Genomic DNA, 24,718 nt, shown 5'->3' with positions numbered 1-24,718 from the left:
AATCTTCACTGGTACTATCAATAAAAGGCAGAAAAAGTGCCCCACCAAAACAACAACAACATTCTCACTAATCCATCCCCAACCGTGAAACGAGTGAGGGATATCACCATTCACAACGTTCGACACGTCGACTCGCTCACTCGGCGATGCCTCAAGTGGCTCAAGTCCCCGTCCGACGGCATCCGTAATTTTAGCAGTTTTTTTGCAGATCCGTCACCCTCTCTACGCCTTGGGTTTAATGTTGGTCTACCAGTCGGTACTCCATCCTATGGGTGGCGCTATTCCTCGTCACAAAATACAGAGCCAAAGGGAATGTCAGTCAAATCTCTGGGCGTTAGGCCCACCCCCTATAAGACCTGTGACATCCTTCCGCTCAGTCTCTTTCGCTATTTCTGCTCCTCCAACGTAGATGCGATTATCTCAGCTCCTCACCAACATAAGTATTTTGTTCTCCTCTAATTTCTCCACAGAGAAGTTATAATCGTTCCGAAGACAGCCGGAAGCGACAGCTTAGGACCAATCCATCGGCTTCGGGTTGGATGTGGCTCTGCGGGTCTTATAGGGGGTGGGCCTAACGCCCAGAGATTTGACTGACAAATTCCCTTTGGCCAATCGGAGCTTGTCCTCCGGGAGCTGACGAGAGATGTTTCTGTATTTGGTGACGAGGAATAGCGCCACCCATAGGATGGAGTACCTCCTTCCAGAACTAAATAAACAGGTGTTTCGTTCGAAACACTTGTGTTTGACAACTAAAGCATTCCAGTGTGTCATCGGGACGCTGTAAAACGTAGCGTAACTGCCGTCACATCAAATGTTTGACATCCTGTCCCATGGCATCACTTTTGGGGATGGAACGATTATTAACAATATTAATGTAATAATCTAAATATGCTACGTATTTAGATACTACAGAGCCAACTCAATACATTTAAATCTCTTCTTATACTGTAGCAATAAATGATAATAACAATTATCATCCCATCCAGAGTCACTATAGGACGGCTTGAGAGCGAGAACACGTTGATTCCTCGAGCATTCATGGTCTAAACATGCTTCAGTTGCTCACAAAAAATTGAATTTTACTGCCAAGTAAATGGTAAATGGTGCATTTATATAGTGCTTTTATCCAAAGCGCTTTACAGAGATTGTGCATTACATTCACCCATTCACGCACACATTCATACACCGGTGGCAGAGGAAACCATGCAAGGCATCAACCAGCTCACCGGGAGCAATGTGGGGTTCAGAGTCTTGCCCAAGGACCCTTCGACATTAACTCAGGGGGAGCCCGGATTCGAACTGGGAACCCTTCGGGAACCCTTCATGCTCTAATAACGGTTTCTCTACCCCTGAACTATGCCGCCCCAGCGTAGTAACAATAAAGACACCTTGAACTTTTAACCCTGATGCCTGCTACGCCAGAATGATTTTCAACAGCTCCTTGGTTGACTAGTAGGGGCTGTGAAAGTCCACGTTTCCAGTCTGTTTGTTGAGCACAGAAGGAAAGAGCTGCATAACACTTCATTTAGACACTTTATAGACACTTTGGATTCACAATGACATTGGACCCCCGCATCCCACTACAAACAGTCAAATCCTCACACTGTCCTGCCCAATCAGATTGAACTGGTAAAATGATTAGTCCAGTAAAGCAGTGATTCTCCACCTTTTTCATTTCAAGGACCCCCAGTTTGATTTGTATTCTATCAAAGCCCCCCCCCACCCACCCACCCACTCAACGGAACCAAATGGATTGTGTTCTCTAGGACAGGGGTTCTCAAACATTTTCATCTCACGACCCCATATTATTTAGTGAACTTTTTTGGCCCATCAACTTTTTTTCTACTGTTTCTTTTTGTTGCCAATGCGCAACCCCAACGGCACCTTCCCCCAACCCCACTTTGGGTCGCGACCCATAGTTTGAGAACCACTGCTCTCGGAGTTACAGACACGTAAAGGGTGCATTTGGTTGCTAACACTACAGACATGCAAACAGGCCAGGCGAGATTGGGCACGCACGCAACCCAATCTTGTTTTTTTGGGTGCCCATTCACTTCCGGCACCTAAGCCGCTCGAAAAGTGTGTGGTCACTGTTGATCTCTATTGTCCCAAACGCTCATTAGGTTCAACCCCACAGCTTTATAGCATCAAAGACAGTCTCTCAGTTGTGAGATTAACTAAAGGCATATCTAGGGATGGGACGATACGCGATATTATTATCTATAATATTATATTATTATTATTATTATTATCGTTTATCGTGATAAAAAACACTCACGATAATCGTATCGTGGAGATTTAATTTACCGTGATATCGTCCTCCGTCATGCACTGGGATCAATTCACCTTTTATTTGCTGAGCTGCATATCCGGTACCACTTAAACCCTCTATTGGTAAAAGGTACTTATAATATAAGTACTTGATACAGTCTTTTTTTTTTTACTCTATAAAATGTCAAAAATAGCCGATCTACAAGCTCACAACGCGTCACGTTGTGACGCGTTGTGAGCTTGTAGATCTGCTATTTTTATGTTCCGCCCCAGGATAATGGATTTTGATTATCGTGATATCGTGATATCGTAAATCGCGATTTCTTTTGTCACAATAATCGTGATATGAAGTGTTCATATCGTCCCATCCCTAGGCATATCTGAGTGCTGCTCTTAGACACAACTCTACTGTACTCTGGGAGGCCATCATGCGTGGCGTCCCAATGACTGTTTTGGAGGCTTAGGTTTGTTCTGCGCGAGGTCACACATCGCTGTGTTGATACCCCCACTGTGGAGAACACCCACCAATCACATCGCTCCGTGCACCACACAAACCTCACTCTAACTTCCCTCTAATTGTGACCACCTAATCCCCATTTCAGCTTTCTGGTGAACCTCAAGCGTTGACACACCAAACCACTAGCAGGGTGTGTGTGTGTGTGTGTGTGTGTGTGTGTGTGTGTGTGTGTGTGTGTGTGTGTGTGTGTGTGTGTGTGTGTGTGTGTGTGTGTGTGTGTGTGTGTACATATGACATAAGAGGGACAGAGAATGGCAGTGAGTGAGAGAGAGACAAAGGCACACAGGCAAGTCAGACAGAGTAAAAGGGAAAAGTAAAAGAAAGACATTTTGAATGAGGAGAGAAGGACAAGGAGAAATACAGAGACTGTGACTACAGAAGAGAGAGAGAGAGAGAGAGACACACAGTCAGAGACAGATAGACGAAGTAAGGCCAGCCGTACATCAATGATGAAAGCAATTTTGCTGTTACAAATTAATGTTCAATGTCAGGGACCAGGGTGAATTCATAGGAGTTTCAACTTGATTTAAAAAGTCTTCTGGGTTAATAATTCAACACTGAGAGACACACCAAAATGGACCAAAACCAAATTAAACCAAATGGACCTGTAAGGGTCCATTTATACACTCTCTGAGTTCAATTAAAACAGAGAATTTGACTGTGTGCGCAATGTGGGTTAGCCTATTATAGAACTTAACCTAGCCATGGTCTGAGCTGAGCCAGCAAGGACCATGAGTAGAGAGCAGATTAGATGTGGAATGAACACAAGTGCTTCATTATAAAACGGATGGTTTTGTGTCTGGATCCTTGGCTGAGTTCTGTTATAGAATGCGTTGGGACTGCATGCATCAGTAGCTATCTCTGCACCAATGTCTAGCAGTGGTTTTTAGCTTAGACCCAAAAGAAAGATTTGAGTCTGTGAGTGTGTCTGATCAATATGATGTCATTGTACTGAGTACTATGATAACAGCTACAAAAGGGTACAACTACAACATAGGGCTGTACCAGTATCATCATTTACTGTAATAAGTCAAATCAGATTCAGGATATAAATGCGATATTCAACGATTCATTGATTTTATAAACGTCTATAATACTTTCTAAAAATAGTACATTCGCAAGCGTTTCAGTGCAGATTTAGACCATGTTACACAGTCAAGTGCAACAGAGTGCACTGCAATGCGACGTGTTGTGAACTTGTAGACCGGCTATTTTCAGTGCGCGACACAGAACGCAACCAAGTATGAATCAGGCATTACAGGGGAACAACAGTCATGCTAAAACTGTTAAGTCTTCACTCTGACACTGACAGTTTGTCTGCAATGACAATAAAGATTTCTTGGAGTGAAGTTATGTCAACAGCAGGACAGGAAACTAGTTTCAACAGGATTTAGGGTCAGGTAAAGGTCAGACTCAGGTCAGTAGACTTGGACAATCTGGATGGAACGGCTTTAGCCGGTCATTGATTAAACTGATTGATTTAAAAAACGGTCATTGATTAAACGGTCATTGATTAAACTGATTGATTAAACGGTCATTGATTAAACTGATCCTGATGACTGGAAATAAACACGTGCACCACGCACACGCACACGCACACACACACACACACACACACACACACACACACACACACACACACACACACACACACACACACACACACACACACCACTTCTCACTCCATTCTCCTCTCCTTTCATGTCCTCTCTCCTCTCCACTCCTCTTCCATGTTCTCCCCTTCTCTCCTTTTTGAGCGGTGGTCACACCGTCTCCATAGCGTGGCCGTGTGTGTAGGTATGTATGTTTGTTTGTTTGTATGTATGTATGTATGTATGTGGGTGGGTCTGTATGTAGCCTCAAGCCTGTGGTGTAGTACCTTTTCTGACCACACATGTTAAGGGAGGGGCGCTGTTGTTCAGGCCAGGCCACACACACACACACACACACACACACACACACACACACACACACACACACACACACAGGGGGGGGGGGGGGGGGGGGTAAACCACCGCTCAGTTCACACGGGTGTGATTTTTGTTCTCTCCTTTCCTTTGCTCTCTCCCCTCCTCTCCCCTTGCCTCTTGTCCTCTGATCTCTCTGTGTTGCTCTCAGAGATAGACAGGGTGTGTGTTGTGAATAGAAGTCTTTGTCGGGGAGAGAGCGACAGACAGACAGACAGACAGGCATATCTGACACAAGTCTTCCTCAAGTCTCTTCGATAGGACTTTTCAAACAGTAGATACGTTCTAGGGGTGGAACTGTTCAGTTAGCCCACGGTTCGGTTCGAACCTCGTTAATTTGGGTTACGGTTTCGTTTCCATTTTGGTACAGTTAAAGAATAATAATAAATAAAGTTTTCATTCCTAATCTGCGCGAGCGAATCGCATGCACGCGTGTGATAAGGAGCCCTGCGCCACAGTTACAACTCCATCCTAGGGGAAACACTGGATGTCATTATTTCATCCACGGTTAATCCAATATTAATTAATAATTATATTTCATTGACCCAAATCCACCCAAACTGCGGTTATCCGCGGCAACCTGGTGATCCGCACATATCTACTGCTCACATAACGGACGAATGAAAAGGACTTCCTTCCTAACTTAGACTGACGGAACTATTGCTGTATTGACTTTGACCTCTAAGGACCTTCCAGGGAAAGTGCTCATGTGCGTCTTGCGGTGACATGCTTCCTAGTTTCTTCTTCTCTGAGCTGTTATTGTTTTGTTTTTTCGCACTGTTTTTCGACATTGCACTATTAGGTTGTGTTGGTAGTTTCTGAGTATGTGTCTTGTTTAACAATGACAGTGAGATACTTGTTGCACTAACTAGCATTGACTGCTTTGGTCTCTTTTTGTAAGACACTTTATGTATATATACTTATATTTAATTCGCCCACTCTATTGATGCACCTTCTCTTCTTTGGTACTGTACTGCTCTTGTTTTTACTCTTATCTATTTTTTCCTACTTCTCTGTAACTTTGTAAATAACTGTATACTGCTGTGCTACAACTGGACAACTAAATTTCCCCCTTGGGATAATAAAGGTATCTATCTATCTATCTATTTATCTATGTGTGCATGCAGGGAATAGAGGGAGAGACTGTCGCAAAAAAAAAAGAAAAAAAAAACAATCACAAAGTTTACTTTACGGCAATTTAACATGGGGACTTAATCTCTGCATAAGGATTTAAGGATGTTATGGTAATATTTTTGACATGCACAGAATAAAGATGCTAGGGTTCAAGTGGTTGACAGACACATAATGAATATGACATACAGTAACTATTTATTTCCTGTATGAGACAGAAGACAGAGAGAGAGACAGTGACCACTATGAGTCACTATATTTAGAAGTGGCTCTTGACAATAGCTCTGAAGGGGCATCATGATGGCTCTGTCACTCAGTACATACTGTATGTACCACACATGACATGTTATTCTTAGCAGGATAAACCTCTTGGGATGCAGCACCTCCTTTCTGAGGGGGTCTGTAGGGAACACTCTTAATCACCCTGTATAACATTTATTATTAGCTCATATAACTCCTCTTTCAGGTACAGTACTTTCTCCATAAGCATTAACCACATCTCTATTTTGGGCACGTCACAATAGGCGAACATTTGGTGAAACTAGCAGATCTACAAGCTTGTAGATTGGCTATTTTCAGTCATGAATAGGGTTTCATTGGTTAAAAGGCATGTACCGGTACAGTCCTTCTTCAATATACTTGGTAAGCTTTATCCGTTGACTATGTTTAGTTTACTGTAGTATTCTGCCTGAATCTGTCAGATTATCCAAGCACTTCACATTGTGCATTACATTCATCCATTGACACAGCGATGGTGGAGGCAACCTTCCAAGGCATGACGGGAGCAGGGATTCAGTCAGTGTCTTGATAAATAACTCTTTAACACAAAGCCAGGAGGAGCCAGGATCGAACAGGGAATGCCCGCTCTACCTCCCGAGCCACTGCAGCCCTGCAGTCTAATGTGGATCCTGCAGGTCCGTGACGTAGCGCCTTGTCGCCAGTCTTGCATACATTTCTGTTTTATTTTGTTATGTTGGCACAGCCCCAGATGTCAAAGCAAATTGCATGGAAGAAGTTAAGGACCTCATGCAAAACAAGGATTACTGTACACAAACACACACACACACGCACGCACGCACGCACACACAGACACACACGCACACGCACAGAGTGTAACCAAAATGGAGCCACTATGGCACTGCTACTGGTCCATGTAAGGAGAGGGCCAGTGTGGGTGGTCGTCAGAGGAATGTGAAAGGCCTGGTCCTGCCTTAGTCCTCTGTCAGAACACAACACACACACCATGCATGTTCTACATTAGATACTCGCTCAGTCAGCACAATCTGAGAGAGCGAGAGAGAGAGCGCGAGAGAGAGGGAAGTGTGTGTGAGAGAATCAGTAAATCTGTGTGTGTTGATGTGTGTAAATATGTGACGAGGCCGAGGGGTGGTATAATATTGAAATCATTCAATACGAATTCCTTTACAAATCTGCTACAGTATCAGAGTATCAGAGTCTGTTTGCTGGATGAGAACCTTCACTAATGTGACCAACATGCACCCTTGCCTTCTCACAATGACAAGGCAGTGACTGGGTGTCCCCATGGGCACCCAACAAATGGGAAAAGGACAATAGTCACACACAAACCACTCACGCGCGCGCGCGCGACACACACACACACACACACACACACACACACACACACACACACACACACACACACACACACACACACACACACACACACACACACACACACACACACACACACACACACACACAAACAAGCATTACTTGCACAAATCACATGAACTCCATTCTAAAAGCCAGTGACCGGTTGCAGTAAATATAAATGGACAATGGGAACGTCCAACCAGCACAAAGAAAGCTCCCACCCGCACCATTAACTAACATTTTGTGTGACTAGTCAATAAAAAAACACAATGCACATGTTAAACACACACACAATGCAAACCACACACAACAATTCACAATGTATAACACACCCATAAACAGTCTGCACTTCTGCGTGTGCATGCCTGTGTGTGTGTGTGTGTGTGTGTGCGTGTGTGTGTGTGTGTGTGTGTGTGTGTGTGTGTGTGTGTGTGTGTGGTGTGCGTGTGCGTGTGCGTGTGTGTGTGTGTGTGCGCGTGCGTGCATGTGCATGTGCATGCGTGCGAGTGTGTGCGCGTGTCAATTTAAAGGAGCTGTCACCAACCACATCATCTGGAATGAGGCTGACCAGAATTCCAGGATTCCGGAATTCCACAGAACTTCCTTAACAATGAGCGAAACATTCAGTGAAACTCAAAGACCCTTCGGCAGAAAAGGAACACAAATGCAAATCTGTGTGTGTGTGTGTGTGTGTGTGTGTGTGTGCGTGCGTGTGCGTGCGTGCGTGCGTGCGTGCGTGCGTGCGTGCATGCGTGCGTGCGTGCCTGCGTGCATGCTTGCGTGCGTGCGTGCGTGCGAGCGTGTGTGTGTGTGTGTGCGCGTGTGTGTGTGTACTGTGTACGAGTGTGTAGCTCTGTGTATATGTGTGTATGATGTGACGGTGCATATAGCCGATAAAACCTATTGTCATGTCGTTTATCAACGCCATAGTGAAAGGTGCTAACCAGCTTTGATGTCTGCCGAACTATTCACCAGCTAGCCACGGATATATAAATCAAACAAGAGCCCCGTGAAGAACCTGCCAAGCTAAACTCTGTCTGCCCTTTGTTCTTTTCTGGAAGGTCTAGTGGAGGAGAAAGCTGGGTCATGAAAACATTCTATTATCCTGTTGAATATAGCTTTTGGATAAGGTTTGAAAGAGCGTGTGGATTAGCGACGTTCACAGCAATTCATGTCTCCGCGCTGCTGTGTGCGGAGCACTTTCACAACCCAAGAACTCTAGAAAATCTAATCTCTTCTTCCTGCCAAGAGCAGATAACATAACAGTGTTCCTCCCACAGGTGTATTTCCTCCATCAGTCAGTCAGTGTTTTCACCTTTGAGGTCATTGGCAGGTACCACGTATGAGATAGTACAAGTCACTAGTTTTTCATGCTTCCTCAAATGTACTGTAGTGAGACCAAAATGGGGAATTGTTGCCACATACTGTACTGTGTGGCCAACACATCCCAGGACCCAGAGGCAAAACTGCTAACAATGGGTATACGTTAATAAACATAAACACAAACATAAACATACTGTAAACACAACCATTTTGTTGTTGTTCTTGCTGCTGCTTAATATGCTCTCTAATCTCTGCAACTAATACTAAATAGCAGCATATGCTTCTAAGATCATGTCACCTTTCTTCTAATCTATACTATAATTTTGCGAATGTCTGAGTGAGTGTCTGTCTGTCTGTCTGAAACAGCGTTTCTCCTCAGTGGCTGGAGCAATTGATCTGAAATCGCATCACCATTAGCATATGAACACACCTGACATAACTGTGAAGCCCGTTTGTCACTTTCACAAATCATATGCTGTATATTAGCATTTTTATGGTGTATCTACTATCTATTCTGCATCTAGCATGAGGCACATCTATTCTGCATCTAGCATGAGGCAAAATGTTTAACCAGCTCTGTGTGTGTGTGTGTGTGTGTGTGTGTGTGTGTGTGTGTGTGTGTGTGTGTGTGTGTGTGTGTGTGTGTGTGTGTGTGTGTGTGTGTGTGCAGGCAGGCGGGTGTGTGTGCAGGCGGGTGGGCGGGCGGGCTGGGGGGGGGGAGGGGGGGGGGGGACAGTATCTCTGTAGCCATTAAACGAAACGGGTTTCTTACATTGATGCTCCTACATCATGCAAGCACCAGTTAAAGTTACTTTCCATCCCTCATATACTGTGTGCACAGTGCACATCCCATAACCCACACACTGAACATCATTTTGGAGCTCATATCTTTGAACGGGTAAGGGCTAGTTATTATAATTCTACAACAGAGCCAGGCCTGGTAATTCGTTATCAGAGGATTTGTACTGTGTACTGGCTGGCTGCCAGCTTCTGCTGCTCATCAAGCATCTATATCGGAGCACTTGGAGGCAATCCTAAACCAGAATGTTTAGCTACATATTCCCACAAACACCTCTCACAAACATAGCCACCACGTCGAACAAACGTGAAAATTTTAAAATGTCCACATTTTAAACATGCCACTCTTTGAACCGCATTTATTTCTATTTAACAAAATTTGCCTCACGCAGAGCAGCCACTCCTGACGGAATGAGCCAACGTTGACCGGCGACGCGATCTGCGTCACAAAAGGGCGTAAACACAACGCACTCCAACTCAGTAACTGCCTGCAAGCTGCAGCTGCAAGCAACAGAGATGGGGGGAGGATGGGGGGGTGGAGAGTAGAGAGAGTAGAGAGACAGAGCGGAGCTGTTCTGCTTCACACCAATCACTACACAGGGACACACACTGCCATTGGAATATGATAGGAATAGCGTGTTTTAAACCTTCTACTTTACCCTTTCTGCAATGACAACCTTAAAAATGCAGCTTACAGCAGAAAAATGACTTATTTAAGCCACGCGTGTGTGTCAGTTCTCCATGTTCTCAACAAAACATTGCTTCCCTCCATAAAGAGTAGATTATGCATGCAATGTTTGACCAGACACGCGTGTGTGTTTGTGTAGTCCGTTAACAAGCATGGTATGTTGGTAGCGATACTTTTGTACTTTTACTTGATACCTAACGTTGGGAAGTGTTACCGAATAGAGAGAGAGTTAAATTTATGTAATAAAATAAATTCGTTTTGATCCTACAGCTTTTGAAACAGCTGTCACACATTTTCTTGATTAGCAGTTTTCAGGTAATTTGGGCTACCATATCAGCTGAAATGACGGGCACTGTTACGATGTTAATATTATGGGCTCATTGGGCTGTATGCAGACAAATACATTTACTGCACCCATCATTTAGCTTGTCAGAGTGGTCGTTGGAGCGCCTCAGTGCTGCTGCAGAAGTCACGTGCAACTTCTTCCAGAGAGATTGATTGATTGATTGATTGATTGCATAGGAAATAAATGAGTCAACTGTAACTCCATCAGGTGCTTTTGTTTTACATGCTGCTAGGAATACACCATGGAACAGTGGTTCTGTTCATATCAGGAACCCTCAAATTTTTTCTAACACATTTTTGGACACTGTTCCTACACATTTTGCCCAGTAGCTAGATAGATACATACATAGATAGACAGACACATAGATACATAGATATAGAACTCTGGCGGTGTGCTTCACTTCAAAATCTACATTAGTGGCATTTACCTGTCGCTCTTGCGCATTAACATCATACCTTATTTTAACACACCAAGCCAACACAGAGCAAGCTTTCCTGTACCTGAGGGGTTTGAATAGTAATAAAGTAAATGTCATGTTTTCAAAATGCATAACTTAGAGGGGAGATTCATAATAATTACGGTCAGCCTCATGGTGGTGCTATAACAGCCCACTTCACATTTTGCCCTATAACTCTTTAACCATAGGTCGGAAAATCAAAATGTATTTTCCCCAGGATTCCTTGGGTCATGACACATGTCCCCACATAGGCCACACCCATTTGCATCAGGACAGATTTTCCGCCATTGTAAATTTTCTTCAAAACACACTTTTTGCTCCTTTTCGACATATTTCCTCCAAATCTCGCCAAAATCGGTACACATGTTCTCTGGACCCATGCAATAAACATATTCAAGCGACAATTTTCATAGTCCACATTGTTCACCTGTAATATGCTTCCAAAGTTAGTGGGAGGGGCCTATTTATCAGAAAAGGCCAAAAATCACAAACAAAACATCCAGTCAAGACTAAATTTGAATCACATGTCAAGGGTTGTATGCTCAACGAATTCCCAGAAGCAGGGCGTGCCACAAATGCACAAAATGCAACCGTTTCATGCCAAAACATGATTTTTGGGGGAGCAATCCTCCCAAAATGAAAGTTTGCTTATTTTGCTGACGCAAACATATTTCTCACATAAGCATATACTATACACTGTATATGCTTATGTTTCTCCATTAGCATATATGCTTATGTTTCTCTGGCAGTGTGAAAGGACTGACAGATACAGATCTCCATATATGCCCATATCAGTTGGAACACTGCTGCAATTTAGCTGTGAGCGCCCGCAAAGCGGGCGCGATCTCTAGACGTGAGCGGCCCGAAGGGCCGCGAACTTCTAGTAAGCTATACTCCACAAGGAGATGACGAAATGCTCCAAAATGAAGAGCTTCACTGAATGGGTCAACAAAATTGTAGAACCTATGAATGATTAACTGAAATAGGTGAATGTTCTCTTTTTGGAACTGAACCATGTAACCAGTGTTAGAGCTTTTTCCTCAGTGAGTGAAGGTTCAAAACCGAAGCTGGCGCATCACAGCACAGCCTGAATGGAGGAGGCGTCTTTTGAAGCCGTCAGGCAAACAAATAAACAGCAGGTTAAAAGGTTGGGACTGTTAAAAGTCACACCTGCATCTCCACCCCTCGCATTGACCCCAATTCCTCAACCTTTAAACTGTTAACCTCTGGACCTGTTCTCCTCTGCTCTCTGACACACACACACACACACACACACACACACACACACACACACACACACACACACACACACACACACACACACACACACACACACACACACAAATGAAGTGGAAAAGACACTTCCTAGTGCATGATGGATGACGGTGTTGTTCATTAAAGAAAGAGCGTTTATCTCATTATGTTGTCATCTTATGGTACAAACGTGGGAACGAGTGGACAAGATAGAGGGTGTCGCCCTGAGACAGATTCATCATGATAATGGAGCTCTGGTGCACTGGGAGTGTGTGTGCGATCCTCATGGACAAACAGTCCCCTTCCTTGTAATAGACAGTCAGAGAATGTGCAGACGGCGACCGGCTGGACAACAGGCCTGCTAGTGGAATTCACATTGGATTGTTGTGTGGTTGGTGAGGAAGACTGCAGTCCAGTCCCCCCGGCCCTGAGAAGTGCCAGCCTTGTCCATATGGCACCCAGGCAGGCAGTGGAAAACACTAGGCCTGTCCTCTAAAAATCGACGAATCGACGCGTCGTTTTAAGCCCCGGGAATCGACGCCAATTGTTTGAGTCGAGGCGGAAATATATATATTTTTATATCACCAGTTAGCCTACTACTGCGGTGCACTGCTGGACTGGTGTCATGTACTTCCTATGAGAAGTAGCAATTGGCGAACAGTTATTTATTGTCTGAAAGTGAGATGGAACGGCCAGAACGGTTCAGAACCGCCGCTTCGTTAAAACATTCGGAGCCGGGAAGGTGTTCCGTTAAGAGGAGGGAAGCACGCTGTCAAAATCCCATATTAAATAACCTGCCACAGCACAAACGCACGTCCACGAATTAAACAATCTTCTAAAGTCAAATTAACATACACAAGTGTAGGCTACAAGTTACATTTTCTAATTAAAGTGCTTCTGAATTGTTCCAGTGTTGTAATCCATGATGAATGATGGTGTTTCGCTGCTGTGTTTGCGTCCATGACATGTCCACACTGCTGGCTCTAGCGGGAGCTGTGCCTCCGCCTGTTTATGATCCGTTTCTGAAATGAATCCGTTCTCGACACTGACTCATTACTCTGTCAGTGCTCTGTGTCCCGCGACTGCGGACTGGATCCCATCGTTCATTTAAAAGAGCCGTTCAAAAGAGTGGAATCGTTCGCGAATGTCTCATCTATACTGCACGCTGCCGAGAGACGGGGCAGAGTTGAAACAGCGGAGATGTTTTATTTGTAGGCCTACTCTATGGTTGTACACTGCTATGCAGATAACATTTGTGCTCGTTCACCGATATCACCGAAAACACAGTGTATTCAATTCATCTTAATGTATTTATTGTATTATGTTGACGTGGTTTAAAGCAACACTTTTTTTTTTTTTTTTTTTTTTTTTAACACAAAGTAGACTATAAAACGATTCGTCGACGCGTCGGATTAACCCCCGCGACTCGAATCGACTTCATAAATCCTGAGTCGAGGACAGCCCTAGAAAACACAAACACTGCAAGCTAGGGCATTCACAAATAGTGATTTTTGGTATTCGAATTATTCGACCTCAAAGTATTCGAATAGTCGAATATTCGACAGGACTGGCCAAACTGTCAAATATTAAGTATGCAAGAGGCGAACATTGTAATACCTACAATTCCAAGTGCTTGTCAGGGTGGGGGTCCCCAGTTCAAATATGTTTATTTTGGGGGTCACGGCCTAAAAAGGTTTGAGAACCCCTGGTATAGAGCATTAACAAATTCATCCACCAGGGGCATTGACAACTAATTCTTATGACTTCCTATCTAGCCAAGCTTTATAAACTATATATTTTTCAAAGAGAAAACAATAAAATAATATAGGTGAATATTCGACTTCGGTGAACAACGTCGAATAGTGACTTTGATATTCGAATGTTCAAATATTTGGTGAATGCCCTACTGCAAGCGCTTGTGTTTAAAATCACAGTGTGAGCGCAGTTCTTCCTGAGCATGGAACTGTCCTCACATTGCTTAATTCCACCGTGGTTCAGTGAGGTCAAACGTGCGGTCATGCTCAGAGCGTGGACATGTTGCATGCTGCGAGCTAAGGAATCTTTTCGTCACACATATCCCACAGGGGAGAATGAGGAGTTAGTAAGTGTTGGAGAAGGTAATTGGTTTTCATGTCCCTCTGCAGAAATGTACACCAGAGAGCTCAAAGTGCAGGGATCAGCCAAGCAGCCTGGAGCAGCTACGGTAGGTTCAGGGTTCATGGTTCAGGGACCTGAATTATTCATGGGGCATTTAAATATTTGAAATGATTGTGAGTGTGACCCACTTATTGGTGGTCCTGACCCGCTGCACCCCAGCCCCCCACACTGCCCTCGTTGGCTTCTCTCTGAACAAGGCATTACTCTGCTCTGGGTAGACACCTCGACGCGGTCCTCATCCCTGTACGAGGTCATCCACCACACCTTTATATTTAGGCCTAGAATTATTGAATGCTTTAACCAGTGAAAAATAGCAGATATACAAGCTCACAGCGTGGCACCGAGTGCCGCGCTGCAAGCTTGTAGATCTGAAAAAGTCGTGAAAATGTGTGCAAATCTTTGAATATTATGTATTTTCAAAGCGAACATTTGTAACTCAAATTTTGCTTCTGGGTGGTCGCTGGAACTAAATATTTTGAGATGGGTGTCCGTGGCCAAATAAATTTCATTTTGGGGGTCCTTCACATGAAAAGGTTTGAGAACCACTGACATAGTAGTCTCTCAAGAACAGACTAACTGAGCTCCATTTAAGTGAAAAGGACCTTTTCTTTGACGATGGCTAGCCAGATTGCCGACATAGAAACATAGGTTTTTCAAAAAATCGTAGAAGGATTCAAAAGACACTTATAGAATCGGGTCAAAATTCAAATTTTCACGATAAAAAAAAAATAGCAGATCTACAAGCTCACAGCGCGGCACTCGGTGCCGCGCTGTGAGCTTGTATATCTGCTATTTTTCAATAGTTAAAACATAAAATAATAATACACTATAATGTGTACCCGTTCTAAATGGGTTAAAGCTGCCATTAAGAACCTCTGAAACGCTCACACGCTGAGATGCCAGCTTACTCATATATCACTTACTCACAACAGAGGAAAAAAAATTCCCAAAAGAGAAAGTGAATTCTCCTCCAGAAAATGTCCCCCCCCCCCCCCCCCTCATCACTGGAGCCACTGCGCTGCACGCCGTGAAGTGAAGATTATTGCACTGAGATAATCTGGCAGAGGCAGACCTCAACTTCTAAGCCGAAGTAAGCGGAGCGGGTCTGCAAAGTTAATCTCTCTGCATCTCTCAGTGTAAAATAACCTGTAGTAAGGCACCTCAGGGTGCCATTAGGGCGAGGTCGCAGCAATTCTTGGCCATCTGGCCAGTGATGTATATCGGACCAGTTACTTATTATGGAGACCCCTGCATGATAGTCAACAATGTTATGTCAAAACATGCCCATATATGGGTATTACCAAATATGGGCATTCCCAGATATGTCCTTATTAATATTGACTAGCCCTTACCCGTTCAAAGATATGAGCTCTGAAATTATGTGCAGTGTGTGGGTTATGGGGTGTGCACTGTGCACACAGTATATGAGGGATGGAAAGTAACTTTAACTGGTGCTTACATGATAATATGTAGGAGCATCAATGTAAGAAATACCCGTTTTGTTTAATGGCTATAGACCCTCGGCCGTGCGGCCGAGCGTCTAGTCGGCGACCTGGCCAACTCGGGAACGATGTAAATAGGGAATGAATGCCCCGCCCTTTAATGCAAACCCCATTATACCTGTTGCCTTAGCCATAGAACCCGTTTTGACCATCTGTTTGCTTGTGTCCATATATGGAGATATCTGTCTGTCTGCGTCCATTTTACCACCTTTTTCCACCTTTGCCTCCAGAACCCCCGAACGTGAAGCCAGTTACACAACATTTGGTTACCCGTCGAATTATGTTCCACCTCGGCCTGGATCCTGCTATGGAGTAACACATTTGCTGGAACACCTCATGCAGTGCCGCGCCGCCTCTGTCGTGTCCTCGCTCAGTCATTCCTCTCATCACCCGCACGATCTCACAGCGTATTTTGCAAAGCTCCGTATGTTTCCATCTTTGTTTCATTTGAGTAATTTCATTCTGGTAAGTAGTAAGTACAACCTTAATTAATGCTCTACCTCATTACAGCCAATGCTGTTTACTTTTAGCACATTTCAATGTTGATCAAATATAGAGCAGTCCTGCCTGAGCGCCCAAAGGGCGCGAAGTCCTAGGAATGGAGCGGCCGCGCCAGCGGCCGCGAATTTCTAGTGCTCATATATGGAGATCCCTGTATCTGCCTGGCGGGCGGCCGAGCATCTAGTAAAGGACTGGCCTACTCGGGAACGATGTAAATAGGGAATGAATGCCCCACCCTTTAATGCAAACCCCATTATACCTGTTGTCATAGGACCCGTTTTGACCATCTGTTTGCCTGTGTCCATTTATGCCCATGTATGGAGATATCATGCCCATATATGGAGATATCTGTCTGTCTGCGTCCATTTTATGCCCATACATGGAGATCTCTGTATCTGTCTGTCTGTGTCCCTTTTATGCCCATATATGGAGATCTCTGCCCTTCGGGTGGCCAATCGTCTAGTCGGGTACCGGCCTACTCGGGAATGATGTAAATAGGGAATGAATGCCCCACCCTTTAACGCAAACCCCATTTATCTGTTTGCATGTGTCCATTTATGCCCATATATAGAGATATAGGCAATACCCAACATACCCGTTGTTTGGTTATTTCCTAGCGGACATCAGCGCATACGGAGAATCCGAACCTTTCGCACCGGTTCCGGAAAATCGCATACCGGGTCGGGTCGAGGCCGGGCACTGCACTCCCTGCTGCGGCGGGGAACACGCGTGCCGAATCTGAAGCCGGTGGACGAACGGTTCTCGAGATATGCGGATTACATACACACACACGCGCACGCAGAGACTTCTCGCATTTATTGTAAGATACTCTACCTTCCATAAATGTATATTGTACTGTACATCCTGCATGTTCTGAATGCCACGCAGTAGAACCGTGTCACACAACACTCCAGTGTGTCTCTCCATCACCTCATTACCAGAGCGTTCCTAATGCCTTCTGACAGCCCAGAAGAGCACAACTTTTAACTGCTCCAAACCACTCCCTGTGGGATGTGGAGCCAGTACACTGTGGTCAATTCAAAATGTACCGGAGCACACGTGTGTGTGTGTGTGTGTGTGTGTGTGTGTCTGTGTGTGTGTGTGTGTGTGTGTGTGTGTGTGTGTGTGTGTGTGTGTGTGAGAGAGAGTGCGTGCGTGCGTGCGTGCGTGCGTGCGTGCGTGCGTGCGTGCGTGTGTGTGCGTGCATGTGTGTTTTGATACAGATCATTTGATGACACAGTCCTTTCAAATAATATATGTCCCAGACACCGTTATTATCATTATTATCATCAGCGACATCCATCTGCTTCCTGCTGTGCACTGAACACCTGTTATTACCACAGCTAGCAGCCCTGTGCCCTGTTTGAACTGCAACACCCCCAACACAAACACATTCATCCAGCCCAATATGTACTTCATCGCACAACAAATACTCAAAATTCTAGATCTACAAGCTCACAGCGCATTGTGCAACTCAAGAGTAGAGTGCAGACACTCACACATCCATTTTGATAAACACAGCATAAACACAAGCAAATGCACACAGTGCACAGCACACTCTCATTCAACTAAAGAATACACTCTCTCTCTCTCTCTCTCTCTTAGACACACACACACACATACACACACACACACACACACACACACACACACACACACACACACACACACACACACAAACAGGGAGAGAAACACGCACGCACGCACGCCCGCACGCACGCACGCACGCACACACACACAGTCACACACACACACACACATACACACACACACACACACACACACACACACTCTCTCACACACACACACACACACACACACACACACACACACACACACACACACACACACACACACACACACAGGGAGAGAAACACACAGGGGTGGATCAGGAGCTGTTTTTATGGAACATTTGGAGTAGTTGAGAAGCTCTCATCTGTATTAGATTTACTACTACTACTCTCTCTCCCTCTGTCATTCCATTCTAACTCTCTTTGTCTCTCTCTCTCTCTCTCTCTCTCTCTCTCTCTCTCTCTCTCTCTCTCTCTCTCTCTCTCCCTCCCTCTCTCTGACACGTACTGGTCATGGTTTTAAGCTTTAATGAAAACAAAAGATAAACTTATACAATGTGACATTGTCATACTTTTTTATGCAGGAGACATTTTTCCAAAGTGTTATGATTCATGATGAATTCATAACAATGCCATACTCATGTAAAGAATCTGAGTCCTTTATCGTGATTATCATCAGCATCGTCATCTAGCTCGTTGCGTGTGTGTGTGTGTGTGTGTGTGTGTGTGTGTGTGTGTGTGTGTGTGTGTGTGTGTGTGTGTGTGTGTGTGTGTGTGGTACTGTGGTACTGTGGTTAAGGTAGTGGTTATCAAAGTGGGGTCCGGGGACCCCCAGGGGTCCTTGAGGGAGTTCCAGGGGGTCCCCAGCTAAATGATAGTCAGGAACCAAATGGACCCTTATAACTATAAGAGAGTGTACAAACGGGTCCATTTGGTTCCATATGTACACTCTGTTTCTCAGAGTTAAATTAACATTGGTTTTACAATATAAATGGGAATCCCAGAGATAGAAATGCCATTACATGTGGGTTACGGTGCCCTTACCTGTGTCTGCTGGCTGCCCTGGCTCCAGGGTTAGTGTTGATGTTCTGAATCTGAGGAGACTGCCCCTGCCCCCCCGTGTACAGGTTATAACGGTTCCCTCCGCCGCCGTGGTACGCGCTCTTGGTGGCATCTCCCCCACAGCACGTCCACAACCACAGCAGCAGAAACACGGCGCTCCCAGACATCCCGAAAAGCGGCAGAAAGTGAATTTTAGACGCTGAACGTCACTGCAACAGGCGGCGAACTCCACTAGCACACCACTCTTCTCGTGCGTCGTGACGCGCGGCCGTCGAACTTGAGATCCATCCTACCGACCCATGGCTGCTGCTGAACGTATTAAAACGCACCCTCCTCACTTCAGCATCGATATCCTATTGTTTAGCGTCAGATGATGTCCGGGGTGAGTTTGAAGAAGAAGGCGTTTCTTTCTCCTTTACTTATTGGTTCATGTATCTGCAACATTGGTTAAGAGAAATATGTCCACCGGCACATCCACCACGTCCAGCCCGTTTTCATCTCCTCCTGTGTGTGAAAAATGAGAAATGCGAGCAGGAGAAGGTAAGGGAGAGTTTAGCGAAAGAGGAGCCAAGTTGCTTTCCAGATGATGGTTCTTCCAAACGCAGCAGAAAACTGGAAAAAACCTTCCTCCCTCCCCTTAAGTTCTACTCATACTCATACTCTCTCTCTCTCTCTCTCTCTCTCTCTCTCTCTCTCTCTCACTCATTCAGCGACCCCTCCTTCTCTCTCTCTCTCTCTCTCTCTCTCTCTCTCGCTCTCTTGTGTGTTTTAAGAGAAATAGTTGCCGCTCTCTCCTCTTTTCGGTCCATCGGCAGCATAGTGAGTAGCTTTTTTTCCCCCTTCAATTTTCTGAAAGACACGTTTGACCTGTTAAAAGTCGTAGCAAGAGTCAAGACCCTACGATTAGAAACAGCTGGAGTATGAGTGTGGATATATGAATCACAAAATAACTATGAATCTGATACAGCTATTTAAACAATATGCTATAGCTGTGCTATCAAACTATAGCCTACGTCACGCTCATGATAAAATTATATGAATTTATAGGTGGAGGTTCTGCCTAATAAATAATAGTGAAAGGCAAAAAGGTACCCCCAGCCAAAATTCAAGCCATCCACATCCCAGAAAAAGAAAATCGTAAATCATAAGCACCTACTTTAACATTACCTCATCCGCAGAGAAGTGTTCTCCAAAGGCAACAGGGAGAAGAGAAGTAAAAATCTCTTTGTATTCTCCAATGGGGAAAATATATTGCATTCAGGTAGGCTATTTTTAACTGAGGCTCTCTAAAACAGAATAAATCTCAGTTTGACTATTAAAAAAAATGACAGTGCACAGTAAAATACTCAGTAAGTAATTCTGAGAGTGCACCAATCAAATAAAAAAAACTAAATACCGGTAAATGGAAAAAGTCAAAACACCTGAAAGAGAGTGAGGATACTGGATTTCCTGCTCACACTCCAGCTGTTTCTTATCAGCTATGTACTGTAGGAGCTGTTGTCTGACTGTTATCAGATCTGGACCAGTCTCTCTCTTCCCTACAAGTCATCTCATCCTCCTTCCACCCACACAAACAAGGTCTTTGACCTGCCTAAATAGATAGATTAACAATTATTTATAAACGCCCCACACACACACCCGACACCCCCCCCCACCACCACCACCACCATCACCACCCCAGTCCCCCACACCCCCACTCATTACTCATGTACACACAGATGGTGGAGGGAACCATACAAGGCACCAACCTGCTCCTCAGTAGAAGGCTAGTTACAGATCAAGTGACTTTCTCAAGGACACTTGACACAGCCAGGAGTACTAGGGATCGAACTAGGAACCTTCCAAAATACCATATTCACACAGCAGCCATTTTGCTATTAAGTTAATGAATGCCACCCCTTTTACCGGTATTCAATGCAAAATGCCAACATGGCTGCCGTGTGAACCACTGCCGGGGCTATTGACCTGGACGATGAAACTTTAATGTATTTGTGTGTATGTGTGTGTGTGTGTGTGTGGGCTAGTCCCAGTTGTCCGGTGTCCCAGTTGTCCGGTGTCCCAGTTGGGCGAAATGTGTGAATGCGTTTATCGTGCGCTTGCCCAGGCCTTACGGCCTGGGCATAAATATAACCACGGCTTCGTACCGCTCTTCGCAGGCACTCGCGCCTGTGGCGCTCGGGCGCGAAGAGCAGGACCAAGGTCTGCTAGCCTTCGCGCCGCTTGCAATGTCGTGGACAATAATTACAGTCTGTTCGCCCAACTGGGACACCGGACAACTGGGACACCGGACAACTGGTATTTTCCCGTGTGTGTGTGTGTGTGTGTGTGTGTGTGTGTGTGTGCGCGCGTGTGCGCAGAGGGTGGTGGTATTTGTCCACCATGTGTACCTCAAGGTACATATTGATCTCTCATGACATCACACACACACACACACACATGATTAACCTGACTTTCGCCAGATGGTGGCAGCATTGCGTTGCATTGCTTTACCATCTGGGCTCGGTCCGGCAGAGTTGATAACACTCGTAAAGTCCCGGGCCGGACCAATCAGCGGCAGCTATGGGCTGGCTCTGAGCGGCTCTGAGCCAATAGAGTCTGATTGCAGACCACGTGGAAACCCAGGAGGCAGATTCTGGGTGCAACGTCATGCAGACAGGCCAATATGAGTGGTTGGAGTTGGCACTCCCAGACTGTGACAGAGAGACGGCCATATCCAATCACCTGCTATAGAATTTGAAAAAATGGCCCGCCCCTTACATCGGTTCTGCCGGAGCGAGCCCAGATGGTAAGCAATGCAACGCAATGCTGTCACCATCTGGCGAAAGTCAGGTTAACACATGATAAGTTAGAGATAAATTATGGTGATGCTAATCCGTGTCTCACCACCTGGTAGTTTATGTACCTTTTTCCAGAGCGCTGCCATGTAGCTGTGGTGTAGGCACACAGCCGCACACACAAATAGGTACCGCTTTACACTACAGATATGGCTGCCACTCTGAGAAATCGGTCTATATAGCCTACTGTAGAAGGAGGTGCTACAGACATCAACACCTGATATGGAGTTGATTTAAGGCTGCATGTCCACCAAAACATGACAGGTCTGATAAGACTGACCTTATCACTAGCATCGAAGTGAGGTGTCGGAAGTCCATTTTCCATTCATTTTCACCATATGGTTTTTCATTATCAGCAATTTTAAAAATAATTATGTACACAGTCTTGTACCCTGCCCTTTTTTCAGCTTTCTAATTAATCTTTGCATTCAAAAAAATGTGAATATTGACATGATTCCTCTCCAGCCGAGGTGGCTTTGTCCAAGGCTTAAAAACGTTTAAATAAATACTTAATGAAATGTCTATGGAAGAAATGAATGCGGAAAACGCTTCCGACACCAGAGTGAGGACGGGGTGGGGCTTCAACTGCGATGCTCTATCACTATATGTGATGTAAGCAACACACCTGCAGCCAATCAAATTAATAATGGGTGAGTTCAATTTATTTAGGTGTGTCAATGTGCACTGACACACCTGTTAAGTACTGGGTCTGGACACACCTAAATCTAATACACCCATTATTAATTTGATTAGCTGCAGCTGTGTTGCTTGTCTGCCAATATATTATGTTTAATCTGCTCTAGTGTTTTCTTAACCTTAACTGGAAAACAAACAAAATCAGTCAAGGGATTCATCCCCCTTTAAGGATAACTCTGAAGGAAAGCATCTTCTGTGTGTTAAACATCACTCATTAGCATGCATGCCCTATAGTCCCAGGGCCAAGAATGTGGGGCTTTAGAAGTTTAAACTTTAACATCTCAAAAGATAAGAAAAGATAAACCTTTATTGATCCCTGTGGGGAAATTCAGGTGTTGTAGCAGCAGCTGCAGCAGGATGGAAGAATAAAACAAAGATAGGTAGGTTAATGACTGAGAGATTAAAAAGAAAGATCTAATAAAAATAGGCTAAAATAAAATACACTAAAAATAAAATACACTTAGATTCTGACACTAGTGATCTGCATATGGTGAGACTGAGTTAACATCTATATTCTGTCAATAAGCAGACTGACAAATATACAATATTTCAACAGTTTGTATCTGGATAATATCGTGATTTTAACAAATGGCTATCTTCAACATGCATCTGCCATGGTTCTGAAGTGTACACCCCGGCAGTCCTTGTGCAAATGTGCCAGAGTCAACAGGAGTCATTAATTCCAAAGAACAGAAGAGGCCAGGGGTCATATGGGGGTCAGGGCTCGAAGACAACTGCGCCAAAGGACTGTCCATGGCACTTTGTGCCTGTGGCACGCTGGGAGGTTGGGATGAATCTGTGGCTGAATGTGCTCCTCATCCTCACTAGTATATCACCAGGAAAGCATCCATCTTCCTCCTCATCCTCCCTTCCACAACCACCTCCAGACTATTCAGTTTAACTATAGTTAGCCTTCCTAACCAGCATGTTCAGTTTGTTGGCATCCCTTGCGCTGATGTTAAAACATGTTTCACACATTGAGCCTCCTCAGCAAGAATGACTTGCTCTGTCCCTCTGCAGATCAGTGTTTTTGTGCCCAGTGCACTACAAATGGCATGTCAGAATAATGAGAATATCAAAGCATATACCAATATTTTACGATATTACAGTTTTATGTTAATATTGCTAATAATATCGGGGGTCAGACATCGCTAATATTAAACAAAAACTTTTTGTATAATTGTATTGCAATAATAAAGTGTTATTGTCACGATATCCCAAGGCACACTGTTTGGGAACCACTATGGGCATCAGGTTGCATGGCAGACCAGTCCAGTTTATTGTTCATGTACTCCCAGGAACTTGTACTGTAGGTGTACACCATTTCCACTCACTCCTCCCGGATGGGAGTTCATGGTAGCCAGACTGACTTGGTTTATTGTCATATGCAGTAACCACATGATCCCAAATGGATTCTGGGCAACAATAATAGTAAACATAATACAACAGGGGGAATTTCCAAATAAAAAGAAGATGAAAAATAAGAAAACAAAACAAAAACAGAACAACAACACAAGGAGTATTCAAGAATCAAAGAGCGCCAGCATTATCAAAAACAGTTTGACCTTTGGTCCTAGCTGGAACAAAACAGTGGTTTTACTGGGCTGTTCCCAGGTCTGAATGTATGTAACTTTATGTGTGTGAAGCAGGGGGTTTGCTTTAAAGAGCGTACATGTTTAGCCAACCTTGGCTTTGCACAGATACGTAAAATGTTCAAAAGAAAGTGCAGTAGACACACAGGGGGCTTAATACACTGCACTGCCCACACTCCTTTACAAACAAGTCAGTCTCGGTCAACCCACTTATTATTAGACTGCAGGGGTGCAATATAGTGTTTTTAGCCCCTGGAGGGACCACTGGACCCCTGCTGGGCAAATGGACAGGCCCTGACACCACAGAGGTCTCTCTGTGGTCATCATAGAGAGGGGACAGGCTTTGACGCTATAAAGCAGACCTACAGAACCTTCTGAGGAAACAAAGACATGCCTACTCAGGACCTCCAACATGTGTGGACGCATAGAGCAGGGAA

General features: G+C 44.6%; 1 protein-coding gene across 1 annotated transcript in view; it reads right to left on the bottom strand.

Annotated features, from left to right (window-relative positions):
• The window catches only part of LOC308288626 (EMILIN-1-A-like), a 109,698-nt gene extending 89,922 nt beyond the window's left edge, over positions 1 to 19,776 (bottom strand). Inside the window, exon 1 of the mRNA XM_080730097.1 lies at positions 19,142 to 19,776. Coding sequence (XP_080586223.1) covers positions 19,142 to 19,326 — 185 coding nt within the window. The 5' untranslated portion in view covers positions 19,327 to 19,776. The remainder of the gene's footprint in view (positions 1 to 19,141) is intronic.
• Positions 19,777 to 24,718: the final 4,942 nt, after the last annotated feature.

The sequence above is a fragment of the Nannobrachium achirus genome (genome assembly GCF_963921795.1).
Source record: "Nannobrachium achirus genome assembly, chromosome: 7".
Classification (NCBI taxonomy): Eukaryota; Metazoa; Chordata; class Actinopteri; order Myctophiformes; family Myctophidae; genus Nannobrachium; species Nannobrachium achirus.
Note: the sequence above shows the minus strand (reverse complement) of the source record. Positions and strands in the feature narration are given on the sequence as shown.